The sequence below is a fragment of the Sebastes umbrosus genome, chromosome 2, assembly GCF_015220745.1.
Source record: "Sebastes umbrosus isolate fSebUmb1 chromosome 2, fSebUmb1.pri, whole genome shotgun sequence".
NCBI lineage: Eukaryota > Metazoa > Chordata > Actinopteri > Perciformes > Sebastidae > Sebastes > Sebastes umbrosus.
In genome coordinates, this window is record NC_051270.1 from 7,515,789 (window position 1) to 7,532,432 (window position 16,644).

The window sequence follows — 16,644 nt, forward strand, 5'->3', positions numbered from 1 at the left end:
ACAGCCAAAGGTATTTACCTATAGTGATCAGAGAGTGATGACCCACACACCACCCCTCTGTTCATTTCCTCAGTGCAACAAACAGATCTGCAAAGCTTTGGTGGGCCTGGGGGTACAGGATTGTTAGCACTACTGCAGGACTAGTTAATATTCTGGGAGAGCAGAGAGGGGGAGACCATGGCTCTGAGCTTTTGTCGAAGGGGCCTATTTGAAATTCAGCAGGTCGAGGCACAAGCCGAACAGTAGTCTATCTTATCACAGAGAGGGGGGAATAGGAGAAAGGAAGGGGAGGAGGTAAGGAAGAAGAGAGCAACAGAGAGAGATTGAAGGATTTGGCAGAGACAGAATGTGTGTGAGGGTATAGAGAGAGACCAAGCAGCAGCAACACAGAGCAAATAAACTGCCTTACCCAAAAACCAGTAGGATGGGTGACGGCTGGTAAGAATGTTGATCAGGTTAGAGGATGATGCAAGGGAATTTTCAGAGGAAAGATCATTTAGATTTTTTTCTTTACCTCTGCCCAGGGTGTGTTTTCAGTCTTTCTGTTGTCTGTCTGTGTGTTAGTTTATAAGGATTTTTTGAAAACATGTTTGGTGGAAAGTTAGGCTCATAGCCTAAGGAAAAAGTGACGGCAATCTGTGGGTCGACGACTGTGGTCTGGACTGAAATCTCTCCTAAGCTTTTTGATGGATTGCCATGCAATTTTGTGCAAACATTCATGGTCCCCAGAGGATGAATCCTACTGACTTTGGTGATCTTATTACTTTTCCTCTAGCACCACCATGAGGTTTAAATTTTTGTTTTTTATTGAAATATTTCGACAACTATTTTGATGGATTGCCATGAAATATGGTACAGGCATTCATGGTCCCCAAAGGATGAATTGTTTCTAGCTTTTATGTTCAGCTCTAAATGTATATTTATCTAATAATTTGGTTTATAACCAAATACCTGCAAAGTTAATGACATTTGCATCAGTCTCTGCTGCACTTTGTGTTTATTGCAGTGGGCATCTCCAGGGTCTGAAAAGTGAAGTCAATGCAGAAGTGCCTTAAACTTGCATTCTTTCTAACAGCCAGCAAGGGGCGACTCCTCTGGTTGCAAATAGAAGTCAGATTGTATAGAAGTCTATGAGAAAATGAGCCTACTTCTCACTTGATTTATTACCTCAGTAAACATTGTAAACATGAGTTTATGGTCTCAGTCGCTAGTTTCAAGTCTTCTTCAATACAGCATGATGTTCATTTAGTAAATTATGGTCCCATTTAGAGTCAAATAGACCATAAAGCAGGGAATGTTTTAGGGCGTGGCTACTTTGTGACTGACATTAGCATTTAGCTCTTAGAATCTGTCACATGCACCTGATGATTGTCTTACTGCAATGTGATGCAGATCTGGATCTAGATGCAAACTAAAACGTTCCTAACATTTTCTATTGTTGAAATAACACATGTTAGGATTGTGTGTTAGGATTGTGCAGCGTTGGCAGAAGTCTGTGTGTTCAGAGTGCTTGTTGTTTCAACCATGAGCCTTTGTTTATCTGCCATAAAGCAAGGCAGAAAATGTGGAATTAGCATGTCGATGACAATTGAAGTGGTGCTTTGCCTCAGTAAAAATAGGAAGTAATTTGACATCAAAGGTTTGTTTAATCTGTGTAAGGAAACACAGGTTATCTCCTCAAGCTCACAACAAGCGTGCTACAAAGTGTGTAATAATTGTGATAGCAGATCTCGACATCTTCCACTCGGTGTGAAGCGTTCTTTTGTTTTGCTTTGTGTCATTTATTCATTGTAATTAATTCATCACTCAATCTCTTATTAGTAGTTTCGGTCAGTATCTCGTTCAGTTGATTGATAAAGCTTCACTATTTGGTGACGTGGATCTTTTAAATCCTGCTGGAACAGAATGTGGACCAAAGGTTTCAGGAGCAAGAAAAAGTGAACACACACTCGGTGACAGACAGAATGAGTTTAAGCCTTGTCAGTAAAAAATCAGGTCCTCTGCGGTTTACCTGTATCACTCCATCTCATTCTCTCCTTCAGCTCATGAAGAAACCCAATCCTTTCCTTTCATCTTGCCATATTTCTCTGTACTTTTCTGTTCCTCTTTTTCTTAAATGCACATACAAGTGCTCACATCCACACACTCTTGAATAAATTCCAAAATATTGTTCATCCAAAGGCACATGACATAAATGGCCATGGCACATGCTCACGCATATATACACAAACAGGCATTTCCCAGCATCCTCAGAGCATTAGACCCCCATTAATCCCACCACGGTATTCGGTTCAATGCAGCTGCATCTATCGGTCACAGGCCAGCGCACTCCTCTTTCTCCAACACTCTCTTTTAATTACTTTTCTCTGTTTTCTCTCCCCCTAAGTCTCCTTCCATCCCTCCCCGCTCCTCTGTTTTCCTGCGATTACACAAGAGAAGGCAGTCACGGAGGGGGTGCTGGGGGAGACAACAAGCTGCCGAGATGAGTGAAAAGAGGTGTTTTCATTGGCCGTCAAGTAGCGCCGAGGGGTTTTAAAGGTCAATTCGACAACGGCTGATATAATAATTTGGTTCATTTGTCAGGGAGAAGCTGATGCCTCTGGTCAAATACACGTACATAAACACATCAGTATCTTTCTTTATAGTCTTTCATACACTTTTAGATCAACCCATATGGGTTTTAGAACAGTACACTACTACATGAGAATCTCACCAAGCATACAGGGCCAGGATGTCAATTTAAATGGAAGAACAAATATACGTTTTTACTTTTGAAGCACTTGTGAATTTTGTGTCCTTGCAAGTACGTTGTGGGGTATTTTTTCTGTTTTTGCAAAGGAAACAACAAAATGGCCACCTGCAAAATAGCTCATTTCATGCTAATTAGTCATTGTAATAACTATTACAACTGTTCCCTCCGGCCTTAAAAACATAATATGCACATAATATAGTGGTTACATGAGCTTACCTAGGCCTTACCTTATAGAGGGCAACAACATACCATGACTTTGCATGGGAAAATATTTAAATTAAGATATGAATTATTATTTTTATTAGAGTTTTCCACTGATTGTGACACTAATGCTTCTGTCTCTGAATTCATCAGGGTCATTACATTTCATAGGTATAGCCACACACAAAAGCCTGCAGTAGAACATATTTTGTTCATAAGCTTTTGTGGTAAGTTTATCCTGGCTACTATATCAATATATGAAATATTAATACACTACATGTCTGCAGTATCATGCACTACTGAGTAGATCCAGCCCTTAATCCTACTGTTACCAGCAACAATTTATCCCAAATGTCATGCACCACTGCATAAAACTTCATACACCACACACGTTTGACACCAGCATTACCGTCAGTTCAGCAACATATATGTTTACTATGCCATGTTAAAAATCCCTCAGTTGCCCCAGTATATTTTCATGAAAATGTCTTCTACTGTTACAACTCTGCCCGTATGTCATTCCTCTGCCTGCATGTGTGTTGGGAGTGATGTGAACAGAAGGGAAGAATAATAACGACCTGTAATCCTTTCATCTTCACACATCAATCAGCTGTTCTCAAACTGTCACACACACGTCACAGTTTTAATCATGACATCTTGCAATCAGGCAAACCAGCAGCAGTCAATCACACCGGCTAAGATCTCATCCTAAATGCACAGAGCGTTAACACCCGGTTGCCACATCTGTGCGTGCGCCTCTATAAGTGTGTGTGTGTGTGTGTGTGTGTGTGTGTGTGTGTGTGTGCGATTGGAAGCGTTTGATCTCATTAACTTGAGTTGATTCTTCGTGCTTTTGAAGAGATCAGCTTCAAAGTGTGTCATTTTCGTTTGCATAGGTCAGTTGAACATAATTGCATGCTTTAAGAAAGCAGAGAGGTATTACATATATCTCTCTATATTTGATTCATTTTACTCTTTTTTTGCATGAATTATTCATAAATTATATGAGAAGTCACTTCAAAGCATCTAAAGCCCCTTTTCGACCGCAGGAACGTTCTACTGGAACTACTGTAGGAACCTTTTGAGGAACTCATTGCTTTTCGACCGCAGGGACCAGGGTCTATATTAAGCTCTGGGGACATTTTATCCCCCCAAAAAAGGCCCTGGTCGGGTGGTGGTACTTTCTGAAAGTACAGGAACTTTCAGGGTGGGGTTTGCAGGGATGACCGTCATTGATTGGTGAAACCATAGAGTGTATATGAAGATGGACAGCTCCACAAAAGTGAAACCAAAACAGCTTGATCACCTATAGGTCATAAATCAGCCCCCCTCCATGTTAGCGGATGGGACACTAAAAACTATTTGACACACTGAATTGCAGGCAGCAGAGTGTGTTTACTGCTGCGACCACCAGCAGCCCTCGTCACGCGACATGTTGCTTTTCATACATTAGCGGACTCATATTCTGCACAGGTCTTTAGAAAGAAGGGAAATGCAGAAAACAATGGGCTGAAGGAACCTTTTAGTTCCTTGAAAAGACTAAATTTATCAGGAACTTCTTGTTGTAAACGCGGCTTAATTATAACTCAGAGAATCCTAGTATTTAAATCAAAGCATTGGTTCTCGTCATGCTACTACCACATAGGCCTGTGTGTGTGTTGCACTCTTTTCTGAAAGGTTTGTTTGCACACTCAATACACAGTATTTACCGAACCAGTAATTCTTTACAAATTTAAGCAAATAGGGTTGGGCAGCAAACACATGTATCCGCTGCCAGTGATAGCCTGAATCTTTGGCTGATGACCCAATTATATCACCAAAATAAGTGCCTCTACATTTCTGCCTCATCAGCATTCAAAGCGTCACACATTCTGCAAATAATTAACCTCTGAAAGCACAATTTGTGTGCCGTGGATTAATTGAAATTGAATGTAATATTGGGCTTCGTTTACTGATAGCCTGAGCCTGCATAATGGCCTGCACAGCATAAAACAACCGCTGCAGCTTTTCAAGTGACATCGTGTGACTAAGTGTTCAGTTTGAAGGCTACACAGTGGTAGACGGCTGTGTACATGCTGCTCTTGTCAAAACATATAAATAGACATTGATAATATGAAAATTGTTGAATGTGATTTATCCAGTGGCCAATCCTTTTTTGGCACCAATCTACTGCAAATAACTACTGAAATAACCTCATTAGGATTGTTGTTGGTTTCAGTCACAGTCAGCACTCTTTAGGCAGTGTATGATTAGCAGACACTGAAAGTAAAACAAATGAAGCCTTACAGTATGACATTCAGAAACAATGACTCCATTCACTTACTGTATCCATTTAAATGCTCTTTACTGTAAAAATGCATAAACTTCTATGCAAAAATCAAGATAACTATTGAGGCCTTGAAGTAATAAATGCACAGTTCATATTATATGTTTATCGGTCAAGTTTATTTCCCTATTCTTTTTTGTTTTCTGGGTCTCTTTCTCTCTCTCACACCGTAGACAATATATAAGAAGTGGACGTAGTCACCGTGACGTCACACATTGGTTTGTGGACTGCCGTTTTGAAGCCTCAAGTTTGGCATTTTGGTCCGTTGCCATCTTGTTTTTTTGCAACCAGAAGTGACACGAGAGGGTGGAGTTAAGTGCAACCGATAAGACATTTTCAGGAAACCAAAATGTTTTAACCAGCTTTCATGAACTGAAAACACACTGTGAAAGGGTTAAAGCTGTAAGACGAAAACACGGACAACTCCCAGACCGGACAACGCCGTGGTAGCAACATGTCAATCGCAAAGTAGCCACGCCCTAAAGCATCCCCTGCTTTATGGTCTAATTGACTATAAATGGGACCATAATTTACTAAATGAACATCATGCTGTATTGAAGAAGACTAGCAAAACTAGCAAATGAGACCATAAACTCATGTTTACAATGTTTACTGAGGTAATAAATCAAGTGAGAAGTAGGCTCATTTTTCACAGACTTCTATACAATCAGACTTCTTTATGCAACCAGAGGAGTCGCCCCCTGCTGGCTGTTAGAAAGAATGTAAGTTTAAGGCACTTCCGCAGTGGCTTCACTTTTCAGAACCAGAGGTTGCCCACTGTCTCACACACATAAAACCAGATATTCAGTATATGAGGATAATTTCTTTATCTGTTGACTCATGGTGGCTGTAGCTGCTCATAATAATGTAGCTCCTATTTATTCAAAACAAAGTGATTTTCTTCCCCCAGAAACATAAAACACTTCTTTTGCAAAAGAGATTTTCCCCCACAGGAAAACCTGCCTGGCTCCAGATTATAAGAACATTTACCGATATATTCAGTATGAGACGTTCCAGACCTTTTTGCCACAATCAAGGATGAGCAGTCATGCAGAGACTCCATTCAGATGTCAAAATATTGATGTACTAACTGACCTAAAGGGAACTTCAAGCCACGGCGTCATAAATCTGCTGGACCATCATCACGCTGGCAGCACTATTCATTAGTCTCCTAATCTAAATGTCTCAGGGTGGAGTGGGACACATTGTGTATGAGGCTGCCATTAAGATGATCAAGTGGGCACTTCCTTTGACAGTTGTCTGGAAGAATTAGACCCACAACCTCCAGAAGGCTAAATAACATTTTCTGCCATTTCAGAACCATCTCAAAATACACTCTCATCTACCTGCCTAGTAGCTACGATACCTGTGCTTAGGGCCAGCGCAGACCACACAATAGCAGCCCACAAATGGCACAATAGGCCTTTTAGACCGAAGACACTTTGAGCTGTTACAGTAAAAAAAAGGCACAGGGGTAATACAAATAAAATGCTAATTCCATTCAGCTGCCCTGGGTTTAAGGGTCCTGGTGTAATGCATGCTGGCTCACTGTCACACTGTCACATTGTCATGGCTTAGTGGGGACGGAGCAATCATTAATGAAGTATTTTACCGCTGGAAAGATGGTCTTTCAATAAAACTAGGCTGTCTATGAAGTAGAAAGGTGCAAATGTTTTTTTTAATTGATGCTACATGACTGTTAACACCTTTTTTTATGTTAACATTTTCCTATTATGACAAGACAAGATGTCTGTGGTGAAGAAAAGGCCTGTTTTTGAGTTATAAATGTGTGTGTTCTTTGTAAAGACCAAGACACTTTAAGACTGGGCTGCCCCCTATTAATCGATTAGTCGATTAATCGGTTGTTTTAATCGGTTTTTATTTAGTCAATAGTTCATTTTTTATGTTTTTTTCATGCTGAATGACTTATTTCTAAGAAACTTATGGTCACATCTCTGGTACACACAAGATTTAAAGTGGTTTAAGTAAAAAAAAAAAGAACAATTTTACAGATCTGTCGATTAAATCAACTAATCAATTAGACGACAAAATCGTATTAGTGTTAGTCGACTAAGAATTTCTTTGGTCAAGGACAGCCCTACACTCATGATGGTGTTTTTTTTTTTTTTTGGGAGGCTTTGTCATCTAATCACACTTAACATAACATGCTGTTAGCAGCCAATATTAAACTGTGTCTGACTTCAATTAAAGTGATATGGAGAATAGTGTGCAAACAAGTTATTGACCTTAAATACAATAAGCTTTGAATGGGCACCGTGAGGGATATTCACGGACCAATCACTTAATGTAATTTGGTTGTCATTCTAGGAACAGCTGACTGCGCTAAAATAAGATAATTTCCTTGTTAGAAAGTCATTTTTTTACAGGCACAGGTTCACTTTGGAAAGGTTTTTTGTTTACACAAGGACGTCCCTCTGCCATTAGATAGTAGTGGATGTTGGCAACATTTCATTACTGTGTTGTTGTGGAATTTCCCTCCACACAGAAAATCAATATCACAGAGAGTTGCATTAAAATGTCAGTGTTGCAGGAATGATGTCCAATGTTGTTATGTCGAGGAGCAACATGTATTGAAATGGAATTTTTGCAGTTTATTCCTGTAAATTATGCACTGCATTAAAAAGCTGTAATAGTTTATATTGGTTTTCATACTCATAGTTCTTCTGTATTCCCTTTCTTCATAGTTTACACCGACTTAAGACATTCAGTGAAAGTCTAGCCATAGAATCAATTCATTTATTCAGATAAGATATTTGTTGCATCACCTTGTGATGACTTTAGGGAGGCAGTGTCTGCTTTATCTCATCTTTATTCAGTCTCTATTTCTCTGTGTTTCTGTTCACCTCCTCTTTGCCTCTCAATTCATTTTCATTAACCAGAATAAATGTAATAGACAATTGTACATACTAGAAAAGATTAACAAAGCATTATATATATATAATAAAATCATCATATAAATGTTGGACAGTTAACAATAATTGGCTTGCACACAATAGTAACTGCAGTGTTTAGCCACACATACAGCCCCCAACACACACAGTACTTATACATAATACATATGTTGCTCTCTGTGGCTCAATCCTTGTATCTCTCTCACCCTCTCTCTCTCTCCCTGTCCCTCTCTTTCTCATAAATCACTAATGCTGGTATCAGCAGGCAACAGTTTCCCACTGCACAGAATCACATCTGCTCCCCCACACACACACACACACTAATATGCTTATCTCCTCTTCTTCCTCTCCTGCCCTCTGTAAAGGGCACCACACACCGATGGCATTCGATGTGCATCAAAACACTCTCACCCATTGTTTTCTATGAAAGCCAATATATCGGCATCATCAACACGCAAGTAAACCTGAGATGACGTGTCATCATGTCAGAAATATGTTGCAGCACTACTTCCCGCATTAAAAGCAACAATCCCTCGACTGCTTCCTCTGTCAGTTCAGTGCATCGGTGTACGCTACGACCATCAAATGACGCGGGCTGAGTTTGTTTATACGAAAGGTTCACAAGACTACTAAAGAATTTAATCAATTACAGCTAAAACGAGTAGACAATTAAACAATAGATATGTCAGTCGACAGACATTTAGTCTGCAACGATTTTGAAAATCGACATTCGACAATCAATGTTAAGCTTTAGATGTTTCCAGCTTCTCAAATGTGAGGATTATGTACTTTTAATATCTCTGGGTATTGGACTGCTGGTCGGACAGACAAAGCCATTTGGAGCCAACATCTTGTGTTCTGGGAAATTGCGATGGGCATCTTTCACAATTTTCACTTTTATAGACAATTGATTCATTAATTGAGAATATAATCAGCAGATTAATTGATAATGAAAATAATTGCTGGTTGCGGCACTAAAATTAATTGGTGTCAATTAATTAACTTAGTTTATTAACAGAAAATTAATAGTCAACAATTTTAACAGTCAATAAATTGTTCAAGTACATTTTTAAGGAAAAGACAAAACATTCATTGGTTCCAGCTTTTCTTAAATGTGAGGATTTGTTACTTAACAGTTGGTTGAATATAAGTAATTGAACAATGTCACCTTGGACTCTGGGAATCAACAAATAATTGATAATCCATAATGAAAATAATCATGACACTGATCATTTTACTTCATTAAACTCTCTACTATATCCATCTATCTAAGCTGGGGGTGTCAGCCAACTGCATGTAAAACAGCACCAAATAAACTGCTTTTAAACATATATTATGTTTTCAATTTTCAGTGTGTTACATGAGCAAAGTGAATAACAGAATTAAAAAAATTACATCCATTTAATCATCACATTTTCAGTTTGTTTTTGTTGTTTTGTCACTGAATGTTATCATTTATTATAAATGACTTTAAATTATCCATACAGACTGATGCTGTGAATGTTGGAGCTGTTTAGAATTTGGCAGCTTCCAGCATGTGCTAGAAAATAAATGCATTTATGCAGTGAAGTGCTTGCACATGTATGTGCTTCTCATGTTTATGCACAAGCATAGAAGCACACAAAAGCCGTCCTTGGTGACTGCTTTTCTACGGTCCATTTAATGCCCCATCAACCTCAGTACTGCATGGAACAAGTACAGAACCATTATGTTAACCGTTAAACACCTGTTCTCTATTTTGTGTCTCACCCAACTCTCTCTCGTTTTTTCTCTCTCTCCCTACATAATGGTCGTTCTCTCAGGATGGGAACTTCACCAGAGAAGACGTCATGCCAGCAGATCCACCAGTGAAAACTGTGGGACAGTCCTCCTTTGCCGACTTCGGTGAGCATGCAAGAGATTTGTCATTTGCTGTCATTTTTTGACGAACCTTGTGTGTTTGTGTGTGATTGTGATAGAGTAGCAGAGAGATCCCTTTCAAACCTGGCACCGGTATATAATGTGGGGATTTCAATTGTAATTGGACGGACTCTAAAACACAGGAAGTCAGTGTGTGAATGCACTCAAGATGCTTAGAAAAACCTCTGAAAATAGTCTGAGTTGTACTGGGCCAGATTACACTCAAAAGTGTCTTGCCCTTGTGTGCATGAGTGTGTGTGCATGTGCGTGTGTGTATGTGTGTGTGTGTGGCAGATCCATTCCTTTCCTAAGTCCTTTAAGCTCCCTCTGCATTTGAAGCTGTGTTGCTTCAAAGGCTTCCGAATAGGACTGACTGGTCTTTTTGGTTTTGGCATTTTCACTACAGCTCTCTCATCACAAAACTTTCTTTCCCTACACACACACACACACACACACACACCCCTTACCAGACAGACTAATCTCACGCGTGCACGCACTGTTGCAAACACACACACACACTCCCACACAACACACTCAATCCCACATATAGGCAGTTTTTTTGTGAACATCTTATCCCCTTAAACAATCTTGGCCAGTAGTATTCATTGTTCAGCTCAGCTTTACATTTATCCTCAGCAAATCTCCGCTGGCTCTCTGTCTCTAATCTCCAGGCTGCAGCCCGCGCACCGCAAAGTGGCCCCTGGTCGCTCTCGTCAGAGCCACCACCTCAGCAGCCAGGGGAGGGGAGGGGGGGAGATGTGGTGGCTACTTGGTCCTTGTTTTAGAAGCTAAATACCATTTGGATTTACAGTCCGATGGTGTATCAGGGTAAAGTAAAGTGAGGAATTTATTGATGGAAAACTGTATGAGTAATATTCCTCCTTCTCTCTTCTTCTGTTGTCGAGTTTTCCCTGAACTCTCCTCTGTTCCTCCAGCTGCTATACGGTAGCTGGTCAGCTGCCAGAAGTAGAAGCAACTCTGAATGTAAATGTGAATATCTCCGAGCACATACTACTCAGTATGCTGTTCTGGATGAATAAATAGTCTTCCAGAGTCTAAAGCCAAATGTAAGCTATTCTTAGCTTTAATGTGAGACTGCGTAACCTTTGATGAACAGCGCCCACAGTTATCAAAAGTGGCAATTCATGGATGATTGAATACCCTTATACTTTCATTGAAATGTTTGTGTGGCGTTTTCAGACCAAACGGGGACTCACTGAGAGAAACTGCCCACTGGGGAGCTCCCCGGAAAACTGCATACCTTCAAGGACTTTTTTCTGTTTGCATTCGCACGGCCAATAGGAACGCTGAAGTGACTCGCATGCATCTCTAGCTGTGAGATCGGCGAGTTCACTACGTTCCACAAGCTCTCTTAGCTTTTTTAGTAACATAAGAATAAGGGCTGTCAAAGTTAATGTGATAATAACTTGTTCATTTGTTAATTTGTTTTAACACCACTAATTTCTTTATCCCGATAACTAGACTTGCAATTTTCGCGATTAACTATGGACAATCATGCAATTAATCACGGTTAAATATTTTAATCAATTGACAGCCCTAATAAGAATAAATTAAAAAAACTCTGTTACATGCCATAATCATATAAACACAAGCAAAATAACCGCTACAAAAGTACCTTTTGTGATACTAATGGATTAGCGTTTGTGCTACTGAGTTAGCTCACTGAGCAGCAGGTCTCACTCGTTCTTTGGCTCAGTAAGTCTGTTGTTTACACGGCTTATGGGTTTTAAAAAAAAGGCTGTTGCCGGTTGCCCATTGGCTCATGTGTTCAACCAATTAACTGCGTCACTCACGGTTCTTCTTGTCCTTGGAGAGTACAGTACCTACTCTGAAATAGGAGTTAAAAAAGTCCCTCAAAACGGCATTTTAAGAACTACGATCGTTCCTAGTTCTTGCTGTATGGACGCAATAAAAATGTGTGTCTTGAAACTAAATTCTTGGAGCAATGAAAAAGTTCCTCTGGTCCAAAAAGGCCTGTAGTGAGCACAGAACGCAAGTAGAAAAGAGTCATAAAGTCAGCAAACTGACTCAGTAATGTTACAGCAGTATCACAGAAGTGACACAACAATGTGTATCTAAAGTTTGCTTTCATTAGCTATCATTATCCACCATCAGCTAATGGTCATACCAGACCAAGTAAAAGCCCGGTCACAACAGAAAGTGGCACAGAAAAATTCATGTGTGCAGAAAATGCATCATTTCCTGTGAACCAAAGGACTTGTTTCCCCAGGGAAGACCAGACAAGGAATATTAAATCTACTGGCAATACAGAACTATAGACTTGTATCTGTATGAAACTGGTATTACTTTCATTTAAAATTTCAAATAAATATAAAATCTGATTTGATGTCCTTACATTGTTTTCTGGTTTGTAGCATTTATTTTTCAGTTGTTTTTCTCTTCTAACATTAAGAGCCTTTTCTTTTTTTTCATTTTTCCAGTGTGACCTTATCACTCAGATTGAGCTATGTGCCGCCGTTAGCTGTGTAATGTTCGATGCATTTTTAATTAACTTTCAGTGTGTGTGTGGCACATGAACACACACACACAGAAACACACACACAAGTGTACACACATAGCTTCACACTGATAAACACATCCTCAATGGCAAGATTAATCTGTTAATCTCATTGCAGATAGGGGTGTCCATCAAATATTTAGTGAACAAACTTCCCCTTCCCAAATTGGCAATAATGTATGAGCCAGAGGGGAAATGACCTATATGCTGTGTGTATGCGTGCGTAACAAGGGAATCTGTCTCACAATGTGTGTTTGTGTAATTTGCTGGCGAATGTGTGTGTGTGTGTGTATTTAATTCATCATCTCTAGGGGCGGCGACCTTTTTTTGTTTAAATCTCCAGCTTATCTCGACAAAAACTTTTTCATTTCTTTAATCTCTTTCTCTTTTTTTTTTCGCCTTCCTCCTTCGGCTCGGAAATGTCACTTCAAGACGTTGCCCTCGTTAGCTGGGGATTGAAGCCTTTGAGGGTCACGCTTCTAATAATCTGCCAAATTCCGGGAGAGAGATGCCTCGCAGGATAGAACGTCTCTTATTTTTGTCCCGTTTTGTCGGCTTCGCTCAGCCCCTCCTCGGCTGTCGCCGTCTATCTTCATTGCTCTTGATCTACTGTATATCTGCTATCTATGGCTTACTCGCTTTTCACGCTGGTGTTCCTTCTCCTCCCTCTATTCTTCGTTGAAACAGCTTTTGGTGTCACTCTTCTTATACTGTTGGCGGACGGATATGTAGTGACCCACTATCACCATCTCTATCCTTATAAGTCCCTTTCTTTTTCCAGGAGTTTTCATAAAAGCTTTTAGTTTTCATAAAAGAGATTAGTGTTTTACAATATATAGAACAATAATATCCACCATTATTTAAAGGAATTCTAATCTGGTGTGATAAGCAATAGTTGAATAGATTATTACAGTTGAGGCTGGATTACATCAGTCTTTGATTTGAAACAGTCATTATCTCTCAGTCCTTTTCTGTCTTTTTCTGTATATTTAACTCTCTTATTGTCAGGCAGAGACAAAAGGAGAAGCTCCCTGCCAACAGTGGAGTCAGTGTTTGTTATAAAATCAATGGGGCTGAATGGGAGACTCAGTATGAGTCAGAGGAGACATGGCTCTGAGAAAAGTTGCACACAAAACTAAAAGAGAACCTGCACTCAAAAAAACTAAAAACTCATTAAATATTTGAATGCAACAAGTCCAAAATGGATGCATTTCAGCCTGAAGCAAGCAGTGTTCTTTCTTTTATAGTCTATTATAGTTGCTGGGCTCAACAATAAGGATTGCCCGCTTGCCCGGAGCAAGTAAAATGCCATGTTGGGCTAGTAAATCTAGCAACTTACTTGCCCGATGCGGCAATTGGTATAAGAGAATTAAACTAGAGCTGTCAAATTTAACGCGTTAATGCAAATTCATTTTAAAGACACTAATTTCTTTAATGCATTAATGTAACTTGCAATATTTTGGTTGTAGTGGGCTCAGTTTTAAAGCTAGAGTGAAGATACTGGTATCATCCATTGGTACCAATCATGCCATACTAGCGTGTCGCGAAAGAGGTTAAATAAAGCTCCAAACTTACGCAAAATTTTTGGCGAGGAAAAACTGTCATGGCCATTTTCAAAGGTTTCCCTTGACCTCTGACCTCAAGATATGTGAATGAAAATTGGTTCTAAGGGTACCCACGAGTCTCCCCTTTACAGACATGCCCACCTTATGATAATCACATGTAGTTTTGGGGCAAGTCATAGTCAAGTCAGCACACTGACACACTGACAGCTGTTGTTGCTTGTTGGACTTGAGTTTGCCATGTTGTGATTTGAGATAAAAAACAAATGTGATTAATTTGCGATTAATCGTGATTGAATATTTTAATCGATTGACAGCCCTAAATTAATCCTTTTTTTTTCTCGGCGCTGATGATGGCAGTAGCCATCTCGCTTCCTTCTCATTTGTGTTGAGAGTTGGACGTGTGCAGCACCGGTCGGGTACTCATGATAAAATGGCGGCGGAGAAAGACCAAGTTTGTGAGCTGAAGCTCAAGTGACAATTTCAGTTATCCTTGAAACAGGAGTTTAGTTGGGTGGCGTTAGAGGATGCAGGCGAAACTTCAGATTATTTTACTTAAATAAAGATTAAACATGGCAATTAACTTTAGTCTTTGTCATTATTTGATAAAAGCGAATATATAAATAAAACAATCTCCATAGGGGCAGGTAAAAATGTACTCAGGGAAAGTAGATTTCTGACTCATTTGCCCAACCAAGAAAGTGAAGAAAAACACATTTACGTTGAACCTTAAGTTGTAAGAGAAATGCAGATGTGCGGAGGTGGATGATGTAGAGAGGGAGGAGGAGGAGATGGCAGGGAGGATAACGAAGGAATGAAGGGAAAGAGGAGGAGATAGAGCAGCATTGCATCCCTGTGTGATCTGAAGTGGGAATTATTTCTATCACACTGTCAACTCTTACGTTCTTTCTACCTCTACCTTTCCCCATCCGTCTACCACTACATTTTTCTTTGCATCTATATGTCAACATTCCTATAAATGTTTTAATATATGATGATATAAGTCGACTTCAGCGATGCTAATTATAAAGCACCTGATTTAAAAAACGAAAGAAACTGCCGCTGACTGACGCTGGCTTCTGAGTGTTCGCAGTACAAGGCTGTTGGATACGTTGCTGGCAGGCTGCAGCTCTGCCTGCTCTCTCCCACAATATAAAGTTAAGCTTTATCTAGGAATCCATCTGGGAGAGCTCATTCAGTAAGCTGCAGCAGCTTCAGATTTACATAAATATGTATCCATATAGTTGTCATATGTATTTAGGAAAGAAGAAGAAGAATGTTTATAACACTCCGGTCATAAAATGTGTCCTCTTTATGGCGCTATATCTGCCTTTTTCTTCAGCTTAATTGTGATGTAACCTGATCTGAGTCATGTACTGTACCTGGTGAGGGTTTCCCTTTTGGGTCTGTCCTAAATCTAATTGAATCGGAGTCTGTCTTGAGATTTAGTAGCTAAATAAGGAGTGCTGTCCTGGGGTCTTCAGTGGCAGGAAGGTGTTTCTACGGATGCACTGATCTCATATGGTGTTGATTCTAACTCAAGTAGGTGTCATTAGGTGTCTTGACAATGGAGCCAATCAGTTCAGTTCTATGTTTACGTCTGATTACATGTGAGCGTATTACGTCATGCATCAGCGGCACGCCGGTAAACTGCATAGCTGAGGAAGCTAACAAATATAATCAGACCTCTTTTTTCGCACTGTTGCATGGAAATCAGAAAAAAAAAAAAAATAGAAATAGACCCATTTCGTACGTCATTAAGCTAGTCTTACGGATGAACCTGGCTGGCCTGTGTTACCAACACTGGGTTTTATCTCAATTTTTTATCTAACATAGACAGAGATTTATCACTTTCAGTCAATTGAATAGGACATGTATGTAAATTGTATTTGAATTGAACCTTTCAGAATCCAAAAAATATATACTATTTTTCTCTTTTGCCTCTCCCTCTCTTTTTGCCACAGTAACATCTCAGATACAGGCCTGACCTTCCCACTGAACACACACACAGGCCCAACATGATAAATGCTGTGAACACCAAACAGGAACAATTCATTTGGATCCATGCGCTCTGTGTGTTTTACCAATTTGCTGAATGTCATGTGTCTGAGTAGCTTCCACAGGCAGAACACATTGGCCTGAACCTGAGCCGTGTGTGTGTGTGTGTGCGCATGTTCATGCGCGCGTGTATGCTCACGGATGCATACGGGAATCCGTCCACACGTTCGTGTTTGTGTGCTAGCAGTTCTGTTTCCAGCACTAGACTCTTAATAGATGCACAGCATATGCCAGACAAAACAGGCCATCTGCCTTATCACTGAGGTAATTGCATTTTTCAAAGTGACAGCGGCCGATGCATAATTCATCATTAGGTAAAGCACAACGATGTCCCACAACCAAGTGTGTCAGCTAGCGTCACTGCAGGTAGGATGAAGGGGGGCTGCGCTGCGACC

General features: G+C 39.9%; 1 protein-coding gene across 1 annotated transcript in view; it reads left to right on the plus strand.

The window, feature by feature from the left end:
• itfg1 (integrin alpha FG-GAP repeat containing 1) overlaps positions 1 to 16,644 on the plus strand; it is a 167,574-nt gene that overhangs the window by 33,994 nt on the left and 116,936 nt on the right. Inside the window, exon 8 of the mRNA XM_037748976.1 lies at positions 9,994 to 10,075. Coding sequence (XP_037604904.1) covers positions 9,994 to 10,075 — 82 coding nt within the window. The remainder of the gene's footprint in view (positions 1 to 9,993; positions 10,076 to 16,644) is intronic.